The sequence below is a fragment of the Branchiostoma lanceolatum genome, chromosome 10 (genome assembly GCF_035083965.1).
Source record: "Branchiostoma lanceolatum isolate klBraLanc5 chromosome 10, klBraLanc5.hap2, whole genome shotgun sequence".
Classification (NCBI taxonomy): Eukaryota; Metazoa; Chordata; class Leptocardii; order Amphioxiformes; family Branchiostomatidae; genus Branchiostoma; species Branchiostoma lanceolatum.
This window is the reverse complement of record NC_089731.1, coordinates 15,766,788-15,786,041: the sequence shown is the minus strand read 5'-3', so window position 1 is coordinate 15,786,041 and position 19,254 is coordinate 15,766,788. Positions and strand designations below refer to the sequence as shown.

At 43.0% G+C, this 19,254-nt stretch overlaps 2 protein-coding genes across 3 annotated transcripts; both read left to right on the top strand.

Annotated features, from left to right (window-relative positions):
- The first annotated feature begins 1,353 nt into the window (after window positions 1–1,353).
- Window positions 1,354–1,791, top strand: LOC136443008 (trans-L-3-hydroxyproline dehydratase-like). The gene has a single exon (XM_066440054.1). The coding sequence runs from the start codon at window positions 1,354–1,356 to the stop codon at window positions 1,789–1,791; it is 438 nt and encodes a 145-aa protein (XP_066296151.1).
- An 805-nt stretch (window positions 1,792–2,596) lies between these two features.
- Window positions 2,597–19,097, top strand: LOC136443304 (methyltransferase-like protein 27). Of its 2 annotated transcripts, none has more exons than XM_066440490.1 (6): window positions 2,597–2,731; window positions 13,959–14,071; window positions 16,185–16,319; window positions 17,579–17,714; window positions 17,970–18,062; window positions 18,861–19,097. In XM_066440490.1, the coding sequence occupies exons 2-6, from the start codon at window positions 13,967–13,969 to the stop codon at window positions 19,010–19,012; spliced, it is 621 nt and encodes a 206-aa protein (XP_066296587.1). In that variant the 5' UTR covers window positions 2,597–2,731; window positions 13,959–13,966; the 3' UTR covers window positions 19,013–19,097. The 2 variants fall into 2 exon arrangements, with proteins under 2 accessions (XP_066296587.1, XP_066296588.1); XM_066440491.1 differs by having other exon boundaries at window positions 2,598–2,731; window positions 13,962–14,071.
- The last annotated feature ends 157 nt before the right edge of the window (window positions 19,098–19,254 follow it).

The following is a 19,254-nucleotide window of genomic DNA, read 5'->3' as shown; positions in this document are numbered from 1 at the left end:
AGGAAGTCTATATACTTGGAGCTACTTCTTATGCCTGCAGACGGCCTTAACTATTACAAAGGTTGGGATGGGGGATTGTTCTACCTATCTTACTGATAATACAACGTTGTCATATGTCATTTTTTTTTTACTGTATGTCAAAAAAACTACATTAGACCTACATGACTTCGAACATAAAACATACCCATTATTTCGATCTCTCCGTCATCATTGCGCAACAAAGCATGGACGAAAAACTCTGGTAACACCATCCATAACATGTGCGTGCTCATGAATATTAACTAAGCATGACAAAAAAAAAACACCCACTGCAGTTCTAAACAAGCCGCTAGGGGGCCCAAATTTACAGAACTTACTTTCAGTGGTATGAACTATCTACCACACGAAAATCATGACCATAGCACTTTCAGAAAATATGCCCCGAAATTTTGAAGCTCCGCTGCAGTGCCTTAGGTACCCGCTAGAAGGCCCGTTGTCGAACTTGACCTTCCTTTCTGTAAACCCTACGCATCCACTAAATATCATACAGATCCATCAACAGCTTCTAGAGTTATGCTGGCGACATACAAATACACATCCACACAAAGCCCGCTGCAGTAGGGACGGAAAATGCCAGGGGAACCATTTTTAAACTTGACCTCCGTTTTTACAACATCTACACACCTGCAAAAAATCATGAAGATCCATTAACGTTTTCGTCACTTTTTTTTTGCCCACATACAAACACAAAAAAATGCAAAGTCCGCTACAGTACTGTTGAAAACCGCAAGGTAAACCATTTTCGAACTTGACCTTTCTTTCCACAACCACTACACACCTACCAAAAATCAAATAGATTCATTGAAGCTTTCTTGAGTTATGCCCCTGACATACATATGGACCCAACCAACAGATTTTTCAACCGAAAACAAGTACTCGGCGAAGATAATGAAGTATTGTTATTTTGCGAATCGACCGCAGCTAATCTCCAAGCAGGTCAAAATGGGTGCACAATTTTGGCAGGCTGATGCCATTTTGCCCCCGGCCCGTAGAGATCTGCATGGCAATTAGCCGCAGCTACACGAAGGGACCATACATTTTGGAAGCATTATGAAGGCATTATCTAGACTTGAGTGTATGCAGCCTAGCTCCAATCGAAACCCGAAATAAACTGGGATGTACCCTCTTATTCAGGGCCCTGGGGTCTTAATCTTGTAACCTACTCGGTTACTCGAGTGGGTCGGCCGCTACGATTGAACCATTCTTTTCAATAAGTAGAATGAGTAAGATCGGTCGCTACGCCTGAAGGCAATGACAAAGGTATGCAGACCCACTACCTCGTAAAATGTACCTTTGACCTTTTTGAACGCCAACATGGCAGTGTCTAGAGAAGTGGCATTTTTTTCTTGCCCCAAATCGCCTCCGTTTGTGATCAAGACCGTCGAGATGCACAAGGGTGGCGAGCCCCTGCGAATCATAACCGACGGATACCCTAAAATCAAGGGGAAAACCATTCTAGAGAAGCGAATGTACGTTCGGGACAACCTCGATGTTTTCCGGCAGAGGTTGATGTGGGAGCCGAGGGGCCACGATGACATGTTCGGGGCCCTGCTGGTTGAACCAGACGAGAGCGACGCCGATATCGGCGTGCTTTTCATGCACAACGAAGGCTTTGGTACCATGTGTGGACACGCTTGTATTGGGCTGGGACGATATGCAGTAGACAGGGGGATAGTTCCGGCGAATAGTCCACAGACCGAACTGGTGATCCAGTGCCCAACTGGTCTAGTGAAAGTCTGGGTGGAATATTAAGACGGAAAAAGTGGGCGTGTCAGTAATTCTCTGCTGTTGTTGTTGTTGTTGTTCACTTGTTCAGCATAACTTTATTGATAGTTTCAACCCCTAAAGTGGACAGCTCTATATAGATAACCCAACGCAAAGCTATAATGATATTTTTCGAAAAATAGTTGATACTTGAAGTTAAAACACTTGAGGGCATAAGAGAAAGAACATTTCGTTTACTCGTTCAGCATAACTTAATTGATATTTTTAACCCCTGAAGTAGACAGCTCTCTATAGATAGCCCAACTCAAAGCTATAATTATATTTTTCGAGATAGTTGACACTTGAAACACTGGAGGGTATAAGAGAGAGAACATTTCTTTACGACCCAAGCGACTCGACCACCATTGCATTTGCCTTATTTTTCGTCTACAAAACTACCCATCTCGTAAATTCTTAATAGCGGGAGATAAAAAAAAGCTTCCCCATTAGTCGAACAAAGGTCGACCTGTGTATTGTTGACACGTCATTCTGGTTGGCATGAACGTGATCGGCTGTCTCGTCGGACGGGTTTTTAATCCCTTCTCTAGTCTCTGGAACATGTTCGGACGGCACCGTTTTGCAACTTCCACGGGGGTCTCTTTTTGTTAATGGCCTCTACTTATGTCAATATTTAATAAATACTTGATCACTTATGTCAATATTTGATAAATACTTGATTACTAACTGTACGGTCATTATCCATAAGTCCTACCAAAAGTAGTTAGTATGAAAAATATATTGTAAATTCCTATTTTTGCAAAATAACGTTACACTGTACCATTGGACCATTCTGAAAACGTCACGGTCTAGTAAGGTTACCTGCGGTCACTGAGTGGTTCGAAAGAAATTGTCACATGCCTTAAACTGCCTGAGCCTTGTTCTTGGTTGTTTATCTGCACTCAAGTCTCGGAGACTCGACGTTGAATAGGTAAGTCTGAGTTAGAAAAGCTTTTCTTGTGTACGTTAGAGGTGTACGTCAATCTTTCGTGGTTAAGATGCAGAGAGGCTGGTGTGAGCGCGCACGATTGTTGATTAAGAGTTTCAAACATGGCGGAGTGAAAGACAAAGACGTATTGTGGACGAATTTTTTGAAACTGCGGAGTTTTGTGAATCTATATAACCGTTTTCAGGACCCTAAAGAGGTCCCGTGTCTGCCAGACCCGTGTAAACCGTTGGAACCCAACGTTTCGGCCTGAAAATCCGGACTAAAACGGCTGAGTCCCATGATGCTCCACTGTACGGACGTGCTTACGAGATAGCTCCCTGATTTTATTGCAAATTTTCGATTCTTTTTAGAATTTAATGTTGTCAGTTGGTATTTTTTTTATCCTGCAAGATAGCGTGAACAGCTTAGGAAGACTTTTGTACTGATTGTTTTAGTGAAAATTGCTCTTTTTAGACAAAATTTGTGAGTTTTTAGACTAGTGGGAGGGGGGCGCACGTGTAGGCGCCACATTGGATCCTCTCGCCACTTTTAGAACCCGGCCTTTCTGACTTGTTCTTGAGAAACATTTACCCGATTTTCCAACGAGGAAGGTTGCGGCGGTGATAGAAACGACGGTGGGACCTCGTGAACTGCTCACCGACAGGAAACAGCGTGGAAACATTCGGGCCCTACTAGTACAGATTCTCTGGCAGGAAAGCTAAGACGGAAAAAGAGAGAGTAGAGTCCAGGAGAAGCAGAGGAAAACTTGAAGGAGTACTGAAGCAAGCAAGGTTGGAAACCTCAGAAGAAGAGGGAAGCTTGAACGAGTTCTGAAGCAAGCAAGGGGGGAAACCCCAGAAGAAAACTCAGGACAAATCAGGACGAATAACCGCAAGTATTGTCCATAATTACCAAGGAGGTTAATCACAGACTTGTTTTCGGAGAGGCAAAGACAGTATTTTTGTCATCAGTTAGGCCAACGGCACCACAACAAGTAGTATGGAGGATAGAGACAAGAGGAAAGGTTAAAAAGAAGGGGGCCAATTCAAGAAGCACAAATACTCCGTGTACCAAAGAACCAAGTATGCAGGCGCACATTGAGATATGGAACTGAGGTATGCAACAAGACCTTAGATGATAATGAGGGGTGTCAGGCTCTTACCTGTGATGGTTGCGATAAACATTTCTGTTTGACCTGTACAGCTTTTGGGCAGCAAGAATTCAAGGCCTTAAATAAGCTACAGCGCGATTATGTGTGTTGGTTCTGCAATGAGTGCAAGATAGATTTCCGGAAGTTCTTGAAAAGGGGAAGGGAACAACCATATTCCAGGAATGACATTTTGGGAAACATCTTAAACAGACTTGATAAAAACGAAGAGAAAATGTCAACCAACATACAGGATAAAGCTGACAGGGGGCCAGGCCAAGTAGAGGTAATTGTAAAGAAGGCTATGGTGGAGCAGAAAATCGAAGAGAGGGACAGCTAGAAAAAACTGGAAACAGAACCTGATTATCCTTCGAGTATCACAAGTGAGAGCTAACAAGGACAAAATGTATGCTGAACGTCTCTTTCCAGAACCACTAGAACTTGGGAGGATTGACATCAAAGCTGCAGTAAGACTGGGAAAGAAGGGGACGACATGACACCTAGACCACTCAAAATAATTTTACAGAACAAGGATGACAAGAGGAAAGTCCTGGTTAGACTCAAAAGACTAAAGAACGCAGATGAAGAGTTCAAAAACATCTGTGTATGCGAGGATTTGACTAAAGAAGAGAGAGAGTTGCTAAAACAAAAGGTAGCAGAAGCAAGAAACTAGAAAAAAACAGGACACGGGGGCCTTTGGAAGTTCAGAGTGAGAGGCCCTCCATGGAACTTTCAAATCAGGAAAATAAGCATGGACCAACAGGCCCACACTTAAGAGACCCAGCTGAGGAAAACTGCAAGGGGAACAAGATCAATGCACACAAACATCAAACCAGTCTCAAGGTGATTTACACCAACATTGATTGTTTGTCAAACAAAAAGGGCGAGTACCTTACAGTCATAGAAGAGGTGGCACCGGATATAATAGTTACCACCGAAACAAACCCCAAGAACTCCAGGTTTACTATGTCTTTGACAGACTTGCAGATCGATCGAGGGACTCGGTTTGTTTACGAACGCAGTTATGGAGGGGGTTCGAGGAGGGCCTGCATGCCCTTTTTCGTAAGGCGTAATTCAGCCTTTTTCATCTTCGTAATCCGTAGGCAGTCGCCCCAAATTAACGTAATTTGTAATCAGTACATAAGCTGTGAAACGTAATTGGTCGCTTTCTTTCTACGTAAACCGTAACAGTTACCTTTATGCAAAGCGTAAAGCGTAATCCATAAATTGCTAGTAAAGCATAGGCTGATTTTAAAATGGTCCAATCCACAAGCGAGCGCCTCTCATTATCATGTCTGCGTGTCACTCTCTTGTCAGAGGTGACCAACAATAAGCTCCAGAGCGACCAGACAGGTTTTGATTCATTTCATGCAAGAGTAATACCGTGGCGGATCATCACTAAGATATCTCTAACATTGTCTTCCGATTTGTGCCTCACAGGTGGGAATACATTCACCGTACAAATTCTAGATCTTTGAGGAATGTTTGCATTGCGACATAGAAATTTATAAGTATATATATAAAAGAGCGTACGCCAGGTTACCATGTTGTCCTTGGTAGAGCTATGACATGGTACAATGAGACCGTACTTCCTTTAAATACGTTGGAGTGTAGTTGGGAGAACTTCAACGTATGTGATAGCATAGGTCCCTTGATACATTATCAAGTTCTAAAGAACATAATTCCACCATCAAAGATCTTCATTCATAAGCAAGCTTTGGTGTTTATCGGGCTCAAATGTGGCCTCGCATGACAGGTGTGGAAGTTCGTAGTTCAATAGTGCCTCTTCATTATAAATAAAAAACAGGTTAGACTCCATTTGATACAGATGTCATTGCGTGTGACCTCACGCTAGTCTAGACTTCGTTATTATCACTCATGCGTTTAATGCAAAGAATTAGATTAAGGTGCTTTTCAAATCATCTCCAATATGCTACATATCACCAGTATATGTGTTGACGCAAGCTAAGAGTTCAGCCGCTAGGTGTGTGAGTTTTGACTCAGAATTTAGAGTAGGGCGTAGAGAGGCTGATTGAATCTATCGTCATATGTAGCTCCAGAATCTAGCGTTGAGCGTTCTCGAGACGCCCCCATGCAGGCCCCTCTCAGGGAGGTGTCTGCAAAAGTAGGTATTCAACATAACATCAACAGTTTTGACGCAGAACTAGATAGTTGAATCTTGTGTAAAGTCTTGAAGCCTGTTGGGAAGCCTCATGATTTAACATAATTCGTAATCAGCTCAGAGAATTTAACGTAATTCGTAATGGGCGGTGAAAATGTTGTGTCATTCGTAATCACTACTCCCCCGTGCTGTCCCTCTTCGAGGGGTGGCCGTCTATGTGAGGGACGAATTCGACTCATGTGTACCGGACATGCAGACTGCTACACATCACATACCATGAACACAAGACTAATGAGTATGTACGGCAAGTTGTACGCAACATCGTTGGCCCACAGGAACCACTGCTAGCAACGGTCAAGAGACGTAAGCTTCAGTGGTTCGGCCACGTGACACGCCACGACAACCTGGCTAAGACCATACTGCAGGGCACCCTGGAAGGAGGTCGCCGTAGGGTACGACAGAGGAAATCTTGGCAGGAAAACATCGCAGAGTGGACGTCCCTTAGCCTGTCTGAAAGGCTGGCTGCTGCAAGAAACAGACGAGCCTGGAGACAGATCTCCATCTTCACTGCTACCTTGTCCCCCCAACGACCCGGAGGTCAAGGGACTAGGTAGTAAGCAGTAAGGGGGGGGGGGAGCCCAGAAGAAGAGGAAAGCTTGAATGAGTGCTGAAGTAAGCAAGGGGGGAAAGCCCAGAAGAAGAGGAAAGCTTGAACGAGTACTGAAGCAAGCAAGGGGGAAAGCACAGAAGAAAACTCAGGACGAATCAGTACGAATAACCGCAAGTATTGTCCATAATTACCAAGGAGGTTAATCACAGACTTGTATTCAGTTTTCGGAGAGGCAAGGACAGTATTTTTGTCATCAGTTAGGCCAACACTAGACGGCACCACAACAAGTAGTATGGAGGATAGCGACAAGAAAGGAAAGGTTAAAAAGAAGGGGGCCAATGCAAGAAGCACAAATACTCCGTGTACTAAAGAACTAAGTATGCAGGCGCACATTGAGATATGGAGCTGTGAGGTGTGCAACAAGACCTTAGATGATAATGAGGGGTGTCAGGCTCTTACCTGTGATGGTTGCGATAAACATTTCTGTTTGACCTGTACAGCATTTGGGCAGCAAGAGGCCTTAAATAATCTACAGCGTGATGATGTGTGTTGGTTCTGCAATGAGTGCAAGATAGATTTTCGGAAGTTCTTGAAAAAGGGAAGGGAACAACCACATTCCAGGATTGACAATTTGGAAAACATCTTAAACAGACTTGATAAAATCGAAGAGAAAATGTCAACTAAGGCAGACGAGAAGATACAGGATAAAGCTGACAAGGGGCCAGGCCAAGTAGAGGTAATTGTAAAGAAGGCTATGGTGGAGCAGAAAATCGAAGAGAGGGACAGAGAAAACCGGGAACAGAACTTGATTATCCATCGAGGCCCTGAACCTACAAAACCTGACTCACAAGAGAGAGCTAACCTGGACAAAACGTATGCTGAACGTCTCTTTGCAGAACCCCTAGAACTTAGGAGGATTGACATCAAAGCTGCAGTAAGACTGGGAAAGAAGAGGGACGACATGACACCTAGACCACTCAAAATAATTTTACAGAACAAGGATGACAAGAGGAAAGTCCTGGTTAGACTCAAAAGACTAAAGAACGCAGATGAAGAGTTCAAAAACATCAGTGTATGCGAGGATTTGACTAAAGAAGAGAGAGAGTTTCTAAATCAAAAGGTGGCAGAAGCAAGAGAACTAGAAAAAACGGAGGGCCTTTGGAAGTTCAGAGTGAGAGCTCGAGGCCCTCCATGGAACTTTCAAATCAGGAAAATGAGCAAGGACCAACAGGCCCACACTCAAGAGACCCAGCTGAGGAAAACTGCAAGGGGAACAAGAGCAATGCACACAAACATCAAACCAGTCTCAAGGTGATTTACACCAACATTGATTGTTTGACAAACAAAAAGGGCGAGTACCTTACAGTCATAGAAGAGGTGGCACCGGATATAATAGTTACCACCGAAACAAACCGAACTCTAGGTTTACTATGTCTCATTATCGTGTTTGCGTGTCAATCTCTTGTCAGAGGTGACTCACAATAAGCTCCAGAGCGACCAGACAGGTTCTGCTTCATTTCATGCAAGAGTAATACCGTGGCGGATCATCACTAAGATATCTCTAACATTGTCGTCCGATTTGTGCCTCACAGGTGGGAATACATTTACCGTACAGATTCTAGATCTTTGAGGCATGTTTGCATTGCGACATAGAAATTTATAAATATATATATAAAAGAGCGTACGCCAGGTTACCATGTTGTCCTTGGTAGAGCTATGACATGGTACAATGAGACCGTACTTCCTTTAAAAAACGTTGAGTGTAGTTGGGAGAACTTCAACGTATGTGATAGCATAGGTCCCTTGTCACATTATCAATTTCTAAAGAACATAATTCCACCATTAAAGATCTTCATTCATAAGCAAGCTTTGGTGTTTATCGGGCTCAAATGTGGCCTCGCATGACAGTTGTGAAAGTTCGTAGTTCAATAGTGCCTCTTCATTTTAGTAAACAAAAACAGGTAAGACTCCATTTGATACAGATGTCATTGCGTGTGACCTCACGCTAGTCTAGACTTCGTCATTATCACTCATGCGTTTAATGCAAAGAATTAGATTAATGTGCTTTTCAAGTCATCTCCAAGGTGCTAAATATCACCAGCTTTGACTCAAGCTAAGAGTTGGTGTACATGTGAGTTTTGACTCAGAATTTAGAGTAGGGCTTAGAGAGGCTGACTGAATTTAGCGTCATATGTAGCTCCGGAATTTAGCGTTGAGCGTTCTCGAGACGCCCCCATGCAGGCCCCTCTCATGGAGGTGTCTGCAAAAGTAGGTATTCAACATAACATCAACAGTTTTGACGCAGAACTAGATAGTTGAATCTTGTGATAAGTCTTGTAGCCTGTTGTGAAGCCTCATGATTTAACATAATTCGTAATCAGCTCTGAGAATTTATCGTAATCGGCGGCGAAAATGTTGTGTAATTCGTACTCACTACTTCCCCGTGCTGTCCCTCTTCGAGCGTTGGCCGTCTATGTGAGGGACGAATTCGACTCATGTGTACCGGACATAAACATAGTCGAACTGGCATCGGAAGCTGTAATGGTGGAGATCAAACTCCAAAGACAAGACAGACTCCTGATCCTAGCAATCTATAGAAGCCCCAATTCTACCCCGAAGAACAACGAGAACTTGAACACCATCATTACTAAATGCTCTACATCGAAGTACACACACTTTCTATGTTTGGGAGACTTTAATTACCCCAAAAGACAATGGAGGAATGGAGATGGATCAACTAAGTCCGACATCAGTTGGGAACTCCTATCTACTCCAACACGTTTCATTCCCTACAAGGCATAGGGTCAATCAGGAGAGCAATACACTTGACCTAGTCTTTACAAACGAGGACAGTATGATCGAGGACATTAAACAAGACATCCCATTGGTAAAAGTGACCATGTGGTTCTGGTGATGTACTGTGGATTCGTTTCAACCTGCTTTTACATTGTGACAGATAATCATATATGCAGATACATACACTCTTAAATAGACCTACAGATCGATGCGGTAGTAACCTTTGAGGGGGGGCTGCATGCCCTTATACGTAGAGCGTAATGAGCCGTTTTAATTTTACGTAGAGCGTTGCCGACCACTCCAATTCAACGTAGAGCGTAATCTGCGTATTTTACGTTGAACGTTATTGACCACTTTAATTCTACGTAATACGTAGTAGCTACCCGGAATTTAGCGTAAAACGTACTTGATGAATTGTGCGTAAAGCGTTGTCAAACTTTTCTAACCTTGCTCTAAGTCACAAACGAGTGCGCAGTCTGTTTTGTTTTGCTATCCCCCCCTTTTATACAATGGAACAATCCTCCGAACTCGTTCCCAAAATCTTGTTTTTAGAAGTTTGACACTTTTGCTGGTGCGCGGAAGAGCCACTTGGCTAAAAATGGAAACCGGCCTGGGGGGACTCCTTAAGAGCAAGGGATGATGATGATAATGGTAGTAGATAGCTAGCTGCAGACCAACATGTAGTAAAGGTGATCAGTTAATGTATGAATTGAACCTTCTTCAAGAATAAAGTTGTTGATAGAAGTTATCATACAACATATAATGCCCCGGAGCCAATGGGCATAAATGTAGTTCTCTTGATCTTGCTGACTGGAAGGACTGCATTCTTTCCCCTCCGCTATTAATCCTGAACAAAGACCAGAACGCTGCTGAAACATCCTGAGGTCCGCCCGTGTCGACAACTTCTGTTCCTCTTCAACAGGAAAGAAGTAGGTTCTGAGATTTTTTGTTGTTCTTTCATTAATCGACGATGGACAGGATGAAAAGTTTTTCAAAGATTTGATGCGGAAGAATTGTTGTCTATTCTCGCTTCCGTAAGTTGCTAAAAAAGGTTGAATAATTTGACAAGGGTTGGACAGATTTGTCATTTGTAACCAAAGCTGTACTACAATGGCTCTCCACATGCTCTGATGAAATATTCCCCCTTTTCTTGGACAATTTCTACCATTTTCAGTCCTGGTATTTTACGCCGAATGGTGCTTATACCGCGTGACCCATTTAAATTCAGATTCTGCTTCAAATGTTTCAATTTTTTCTAGCTACATTGTTTTCTCCAGAAGCAGGACATTTTATAAGTAGAAGGACGGCCCCCACGGGAGGCCAGACATGTACGCTAAGGATCTTGAAAGAAACTACTGAAACGGTGTTATGTTTTCTATCTATCTATTTATCTATCGGCCATCAGCCGGGACTTAACAAGTTATGTTTTAGTCACTATCTATAAAGGTTACCCTTGACCAATCAATTCCCACGTTTTAAAACGAAAGATGCTTATCTTGGTGGTACATTTCATCTGAAAATGGAGAAATTTAGGTTGTATTCATCCACATGGGACATAATAGTAGCTCCAGCTATCATTACCTCTGGTAACCATATACGGTGGCCCACATGTCAGCATTTGCCTCGGGCGTTGGACGGCCAATTTCTCAGTAATGGACAGCCGGAGCGGTAAATCATATCGTTTTGATGCAGGTATCAGGGTGACCCAAATACTGCAAAATATAGAAATGTTCACGGTGGTTTTATGTTCGCGGTTTTTGCGGTGACCTTTCAGCGCGAACTTAATATTCCCCCTAATTTTGACAATTTATACCATGTTTCAGGGTGTCAGGGTGTGTTTCGCCAAATGGCGTTTATATCGCTTGACCGATTTAGATTCAGATCCTGCTTCAATTGCATAAAAGTTTGTTTTTTCTCTAGCTACAGTTCTCTCCAGTAGCAGGACATGTTATAAGTGGAATGACGGCCCTCATAGTAGGCCATATATTTACGCTTTTTAAAGAACAAAGGATCTTGAAAGAAACTACTGAAACGATTTTATCTTTAGCTACTTTCTATAAAGGTTGCTCTTGACCAACCAATTTCCACAAATCTCTTGCTCTTAAGCAGGTCCCCAGGTGCCCTCTCACCAGGTCTGCGGATTTTGCCACGCCGTATTTCAGACATGTCATACTCCGTCCAAAAGCACGTTGTAGTTGAAGAGAACTACATCGTACCTTTGTGTCACCACGACGAAGTACAGTTAGGCCGTATTTCAGTCCTGCATAATACATTGGGAAGCTTCAGAATTTAGCGTAGAGCGTAGAGAGGCGTCCTGAATTTAGCGTAATACGTAGTTGGCCGTCCGAATTTAGCGTAGAGCGTTGTCGGGACCCCCCATACAGGCCCTCTTTGAGGGGGAGGATCTAAGTCTAAGTCTAAGTAAGTCACGTATGGCAGACGGGAGATGGGTCTTTGTCATATTCGGCTGACGGCCTGGACTGGACAGGTCCTTTGGTCAATGGAAAAAGCTGCTACAGTAATTGTACATTGAGGTACTATATTTGGTCTGTTATTTCGCAATGATGTATTCTCCATATGCTACTAACGTTCACCATGCGGTCACGACAAGTGTCAATCAAAACCTTATTTTCATATTAAATTTGATCACGTTCACGCCAGCATGCGCGGGAGTACAATGGCGGGAGATAAAGAATTTAGCTTACCCATTGGTCGAACCAAGGACGAACTGTATATTGTCAACATTAACCTAATTGTAATCGGCTGTCTCGTCGGGCGGGTTTTCAGTCCCTTCTCTAATCGTAATTTGTTCTTAGTTGTTTATCTGAACTCAAATCTAGAATACTCGACGTTGAATAGATAAGTCTGAGTTAAAACAGCGTTTCTTGTGTATGTTAGAGCTTTTGTGATTAAGCAGTTAAAATGTCGATGCAGAGAGGCTGGTGTGAGCGCACACGATCGTCGATTAACTGTTCCCATGACATCTAGTATTCTCTTATTCGTAGTATCTGGAGTGTGAAGCTCAGTGAGGCATAGCTGGTAATGAACTGCGGCCTCGCTTCAACTTGCTTTCACATTGTGACAGATAATCATATATGCAGACACATACACTCTTATAGACATACAGACGGGCTAATAACTTTTGGGTGGGGGTGGGGCATTAACAATAACTTATTAGCTACATACCAAGATGTTACCTTGAATGGCCAAGAAGTACAGTATACCAGCTGCAAAATGACATGGCTTAGTCACACATGGCGTACGGGAGATGGGTCTTGGTCCCATTTGGCTGACGGCCTGGGCGTGACAGTGTAGGCTTTGATCGATGGAAAAAGCTACTACAGTCATTGTTCGTTGAGGTACTATATTTGGTCTGTGGTTTTAAATTATGTATTTTATTTTCTATATGCTACATACGTTCACAGCGTCAAAAAGTGTTAATCAAAACCTTATTTTCAGATGAAATGAGGTACAATTAAACAAGACATGAGGAAAGGTCTAAATATTTCACGGAGGTATGAGATCTTCTAACATCACCCCCTCCTCGTTATAACTGGTTTGTTTCTTCCCTTCTCTGATAAATTGTTCAATGCAGTTATGTGTATTCACATCCAGATATTTTGTGCCTACCGGACTTCTCCAGACAATTTGTATCTTATGACAGAATTGCATATATGTATATAACACATATTCAGATGCATGACATAATACACAAGGATCACAAGAATATACAATTTAAAAACTCAGTACCAGTCCTAACTCTAGTCCTAAAGTCCATTTCTAACAGTCAATAGGCAATAACTTCTCTTTGTTGTGTTGGAAGTTCATTCTAAAGTACCCGACCCGTGTGCGTCAGACTGCTCTTGAAACGCTTGTGCATTAGTTACATTAAAACATAGAAATCTAAAACTTAGTTTAAAACATAGAAATGTAGAAGAACTAACAACGGTCCAGTCACCTTTTTTTAAAATCTGTTGAAGTGCAATGTATTGATGGACAGCCGCGATCGCCCTTTGTAGATAATACGTCTTTCAAAATAAGATTCTAAAAGAATAAAAGAATTGAATCATCACTCGCAGTGTAGAGTTTCTATTTTTTGTATTTCTCTCTGAAAAAGTCTTTATCTCTCATATCTGTTGTTTCTGTACATATCGCAATCTGCCTGCATCAGTTCTAAAGATCATGATCAGCTGGTAGCCTAAATAATGCCTGGATGTATATCTTCACAAAACATAAACGTATTCCACACAAAAATTGAATTTACCAACAACGTTCAATAATTGGTAAGTCTGAGAGGAACGTATTGGAATGGTTACTAATTAGATTTTGCAACAGTGCTCATTATCAATTTTCGCAATTTTTGTGTGTTTTCTTTTCTTTTACATCATACTTTTCGTTCCCGCTAAACTGGTTGGGAATTGTGACCTAGGCATTACGTAGGATATATTGGAATTGCTAAATCCCAGTGCAATTTGTTTGATTCGCTATATCTTGTTCTCAAACTATTTCATGTACTTCATAGCTTTGACTTCAGGTTCAAACATGTCTGTTGTAGCGGAAAACATGTTGGCAGAAACGACTACATCCCTAGACACGCACCACGACCCCAACTCGACCCCAGAAGAGACGGCAAAATGTTACGACAACTGGTCCGGGAACTATGAAAAGGTGTGTACCTGAATGATGTGCTAGCTATAGAAACAAGCAAAAAATGAATAAACAAACAGATATACCGGAGATCGTATTACTGTAAAAGGCGAAATGTTCGCGGGGATTTAATTTCACGGTAGGGAGAAAATGGAGTGTTCACCATCATGAATAATCTCCAAGCAGATCTACACGGGGCGCGAAAATCGTAAATGCTAGCCAGAGAAGCTCCAGTCAGCCAGAAAAGCTCCAGCCGGCCGGCTGGAGCTTCTCTGGCTAGCATTTACGATTTTCGCGCCCCGTGTAGATCTGCTTGGAGATTATATCATGAAGGGTTTCAATTACTGTGAAAGGGGAATGTTCGCGGTGGTTTAAAGTTCTTGGTGAAAAGTATTCTCCAACCTGAGAGGTTCGGCTCCGTCTATTTTCGATGTGTTTTAGGCGTTTGATGATGGCGACATAAAGAAAACGGGACACAATATAAAGCCCGAAAAAAACGCATAAAAACTTGTAAAGAAACAGTCGAACCGAACCTCTGCTTGAAGAGTAAATGAAGTGGTCATCGTGAAATCTATAAACATAACACCACCGCAAACATCCCCCTCTTTACATTATATGGCACATATGCTGCTTATTTTGATAATCAGTTCTGTACTTGATATGACAGGGCCGGGTTGGGGCTCAAAAAGTAAATTACATGCAAGTGGTTCTACTACAGGATCATTTTTAACCGAATAAGTTGAACTTTGGGTCAAAGGTTAAGGAACGTATCTTCTTGAGATTTAATGTGTTGTTCAGATTCCATGAGCCACCGAATTGATTTCAAGATCACCACCCCCTTGTCAGAAACACCACTTCTTATGACCTATTTACAATCACTAGTACTGTAAGAAGACGAAATTGATAATGATGAATATCTATATAAGTTTCATGCCTGGTTTATGAACTCCTAACAGTTCCTCTTTAAAAGCTGCTGGGGTGGAGGATTAGAGCCAGTTGGATTCAAAGCCAAATACGAGATGTGTTGATTCAAGGGTTTGTAGACTTCTTTCCAATTTACTAAGACAAGCGAAACTTGACTCAGTTATTAAGTGTTAAGCGACTAGAACAAGTTTCGTTTCTTTTACCTTATCAAAAAGTGGTCTATAGAAACCTTGAATTATTAAATTTGACACCCCATTGAAAGTCATTAACAGAACGCATAATCAGGACCCTGATGACCGTATAAATTCAACTCATAACTTCCTACGTACCAGCAAAGAAAATTCTGGATTTCAGAAGTGACAATAAGCAGATAGAGATATGCATTTTTATACAGTTTCAGTCTCCTACAATGGTTTTAAGTGGTTCAGGAAATGGTTCTAGATGGACCCCCTTGTAGGACTATGTGCTTCGATGGACTTTCAATGGGGTGGTCAACTTGAAATAAACTCAGTGGATCATGACAATCAATTAAGCTATTTTAGTCTCAAGATCATAATGTTCCTTTGCCAAATTTCAACTCATTCGATGGAAGAATTAACCTGTTTCAGAACCACTTGTATTGCTGTTTGGTTCACCCTTGTTACTGATGAATGACGTCAGCTGTTCAGTCAGGACTGATAGACATGATCCACCAACATATTAGCACCGGGTAGACCCCGATTTTTCTCGAAAATTGATTTGGGTTCTTCAACGTAGTCAGCTGACGCGCGACCCTTCTCACAAACGGGACCTCTGCTTTGGACTTCTCATTGACATTGGAAAAACTACAATTTACCTCAAGCGAACAAATAAGTACAGTAGATCTAGCTCGTGCCAGTCAAACTCAAGTTATGTCAAAACGTTTTATAAATACATGTAGTTGATACAATACGTTTAGTTGAGTGCACCACCAAAACATATGTTTACAAAACGGAACTCTCGCCATAGATACATTGTGACATCACGGCTCCTAGAATCATGCTTTAGATATCTATCCTAAACCAGATGGTGGTGAAGATCGTTAAGTTTAACCGCCCCAAAATTGGAGAATCCTGGCTGTAAGAGAAGCGGTGTAGTCATCAGGAATCCTTGCGATCTTAATCTTCGAAACCGACAGTTTGGACTGCTTGAAACCTGCTTGGAGACTAATTTATGCCGTCTCTCTCAACAGGAGTTAATGACGCAGCTGAAGTGTACTGCTCCCAGAGTGTGCGCCGACGCTATGGAGAAAACCATGGGCGGCTCAAACCGCAAGGAGGTCCGTATTCTTGACGTGGCGGCCGGAACTGGACTGTGCGCGGAAGAGGTTAGGTGGTTCAAGTGATAATCTGGTTCACGGTTAGCCCCAGCTGGGCATGATCGTCTAAGCCCCTTTCTCAGAAACACTTCTTGTCTAGACCATGCTTGATATATGATGTTCAGATGGCATTTTTTCATGTCTCAGTGGATGTCAAAGTAAAGTGCTTTTCAACGCGCGCTACCACAGTCAATTTTTTCATCAGGGCATAATGAGGTACATGTATGCTACTCCTTGCCGCATGGTGGCGTTACAGCGGTAAGAAGGATGATGTCTTGAAAGCTGTCACCCTCATTAAATCAGGACCCCCATCGCTCCACGTTACATCGCTCGCGAAAGGGGCCCTGATAACCACCGCCATCAGACATGGTTCTGGCGACGTCGCCGACAATTGCTCATGAATAATTAATGAGCTGACCTTATTTGGCAATGAGCGGACTGACGAACTCATCTCCAGACGGAAGTCGCGGACAAGGTCGGTGGGCTTGCTCGGCATTCGCTGCCGCTGGAAAGCCCATATAACAGAGGCTCTTCCCTCCGCCTGTCCTTACACTTAGAAATATGTCCCTGTCATCAAGCAGTGTCTGTAGGGTGGACTGCTGATGCTGACAAAGCCGCTCTAATCCAAACAAGTATTCCACAGCTGAAGCAAAACTATCGGCTGCCATTTGTTTTGGGTAACCGAAGCAACGATGTTATAATCACCCGTAACCTGATTGGTTGATAGCTTCCCAGCGTTCTTTGCGCGTTTGCTTCCGATGAGGGGAAGCAGGTGACGTCACCAGAACCGTGTCTGGCGGCGGTGTTTATCAGAGCCCCTTTCGCGAGCGATGTAACGTGGAGCGATAGGGGTCCTGATTTATTGAGGGTGGACCGCTGTACACTCCGATGAAAGCAGCCAAGACGTCCGTGAAGGCGTTGACTGCGGCTGTGTAGAAAGAACTAAGCTTATCAATAACTTACCAAGCTACTCACATCGATATTATTTCACCATGCGGCAAGAGGACAATTCAGGCTCTGTAGCTGTGTAATGCTTAGGTCCCAATTGAAACAAGAGTCCGTAGGACACAATCTTCCGTGAAGTAATAATGGTATTTGCGGTGTAGCTTACCCTAGCCGGCTGATAGTTACAGGGTTGGCTGATAGTTACGGGTTGGCTGCAAAAAGTGCATTATTTAGCCCCCCAAAAAGCCGGTTCAGAGCCTGCAACGGAGGCTATCTCTTGCAGCCATTCTATTAATTCGATCGATTGATTGATTATTCCTTAGCTGGTGAAGAAGGGATTTACCAACATAGACGCGGTGGACGGGAGTCAGGGAATGCTGGACCTTGCCGAGAGGAAGCAGATCTACCGCCGACTCATCTGTGACTTTGTTGGACCGAACCCCCTGGACATCGAAAACAGTATTTGTCGTATTTCACAATGTGTAACAACCAACAAAACGAATCAAATCCGAAATCTTGAAAACTGGCAAAAGGAACACCTGATAAGCTTTCCTTTTTTAAACTAAAAAAAACTAGACAGGTCTTAGTACGTACCTACAAACGGCATATACACGGAGAGATAATATGAATCTCTCACAGATTCCAAACTTCTGGAATACATAGGTTTAGATTAAACCGTATATTCTAACTGAAAAACAACTGTTCCTTTCATAGACACATATGACGCCATTGCCTGCTGTTCTGGGTTCGCCGCGGGTCACCTGAAGGAAGACTGTTTACCTGAGCTCATACGGGTCGTCAAACCAGGTGAGCTGCAGGTCTAGATTTCAGATAAGCCTCATCTAATGTCAAACCGGTGCAATGATTTAGGGGTAGAGTATTTGCCCTACATTGGTTCGTTCTGATTGCGGCTGCATGGTGTTCTGACCACTGCAGCAGCAGAACACAGTGGGCTACTACTACTACTATTGGTTCAAAACCTCCGCCGGGTATCATACACATAGAATATGGCACCGTTTCGTCTGCTTAAGCCGGCGTCACAATTCATGCGAGCGTCGGCCGAACTTGTAGATCGCCCGTAGCTCGCCGAATGTCAAAATCGCCGAAGCGTCGACCGTATTTGCCAATGAAAATCTCGGGTGACGTCCGTCAAACACTAAAAATCCCCCATAAGATGGTACTATCTCTTGGACATGGACAAAGTCAGAATCGACTAACCTGGTAAAAGGCCAATAGTTGGATCAACTTTGATTTCTGAAAATCGCCCGAAGTCCGCATAATCGACAGAACGTCGCCCGTACTTCGTCCGAAAATGCACATTTGAAGCTCGCCAACACGTCCACCGAGCTGAATTTCTTATTTGTGACGGGGGCTTTAGCACTTGGGAGAATGAGTATGGGAGTTCAATTCTCTACACTGCAAGTGGACTAACAATGATTATAGAAACGTAGGGGGTGGTGTATTTCGTTGTTACCTCCATGAAGGATGGAGGTATTGTTTCGGGCGCTTCTGCGTGCTTGTGTTTGTAACATGTAAAATGAATAGCCCCAAACCCCCGTAATGCGAAGTGACAAAAACCCTAATCGTCCATTTTCTCATTTCCAGGCGGCTACATCGTCATCACGTTCCGCGAGGAGTGGTTGCACCATTACGAGGATTACAAGGATAAGCTGGAGCCCGCCTGCAGGACAAGGGGCTCTGGGAGCGAGTCAGCCGGGAGGTCTTTCCAAACTACTACCCAGGCAAGAACGGGATAACCATCGTCTACAAGGTCCTGTAGCGTCCTGGCTTTCAGCTCAAATGTGATTTGAAAACGAAATGATAATAAAAATGGAAAGGATATCATAGTCTTGATGTTTTTATTTCACATGTAGCCCTTGGATAGAGTGTTACACACACGGAGCATGCGCAAGACCGTTACCGCCATGGGTGTTGTTTACGCATGGACTATATAAGACACAACTTAGACGTCTAAGTAGATGAGAACTATACTTTTTTT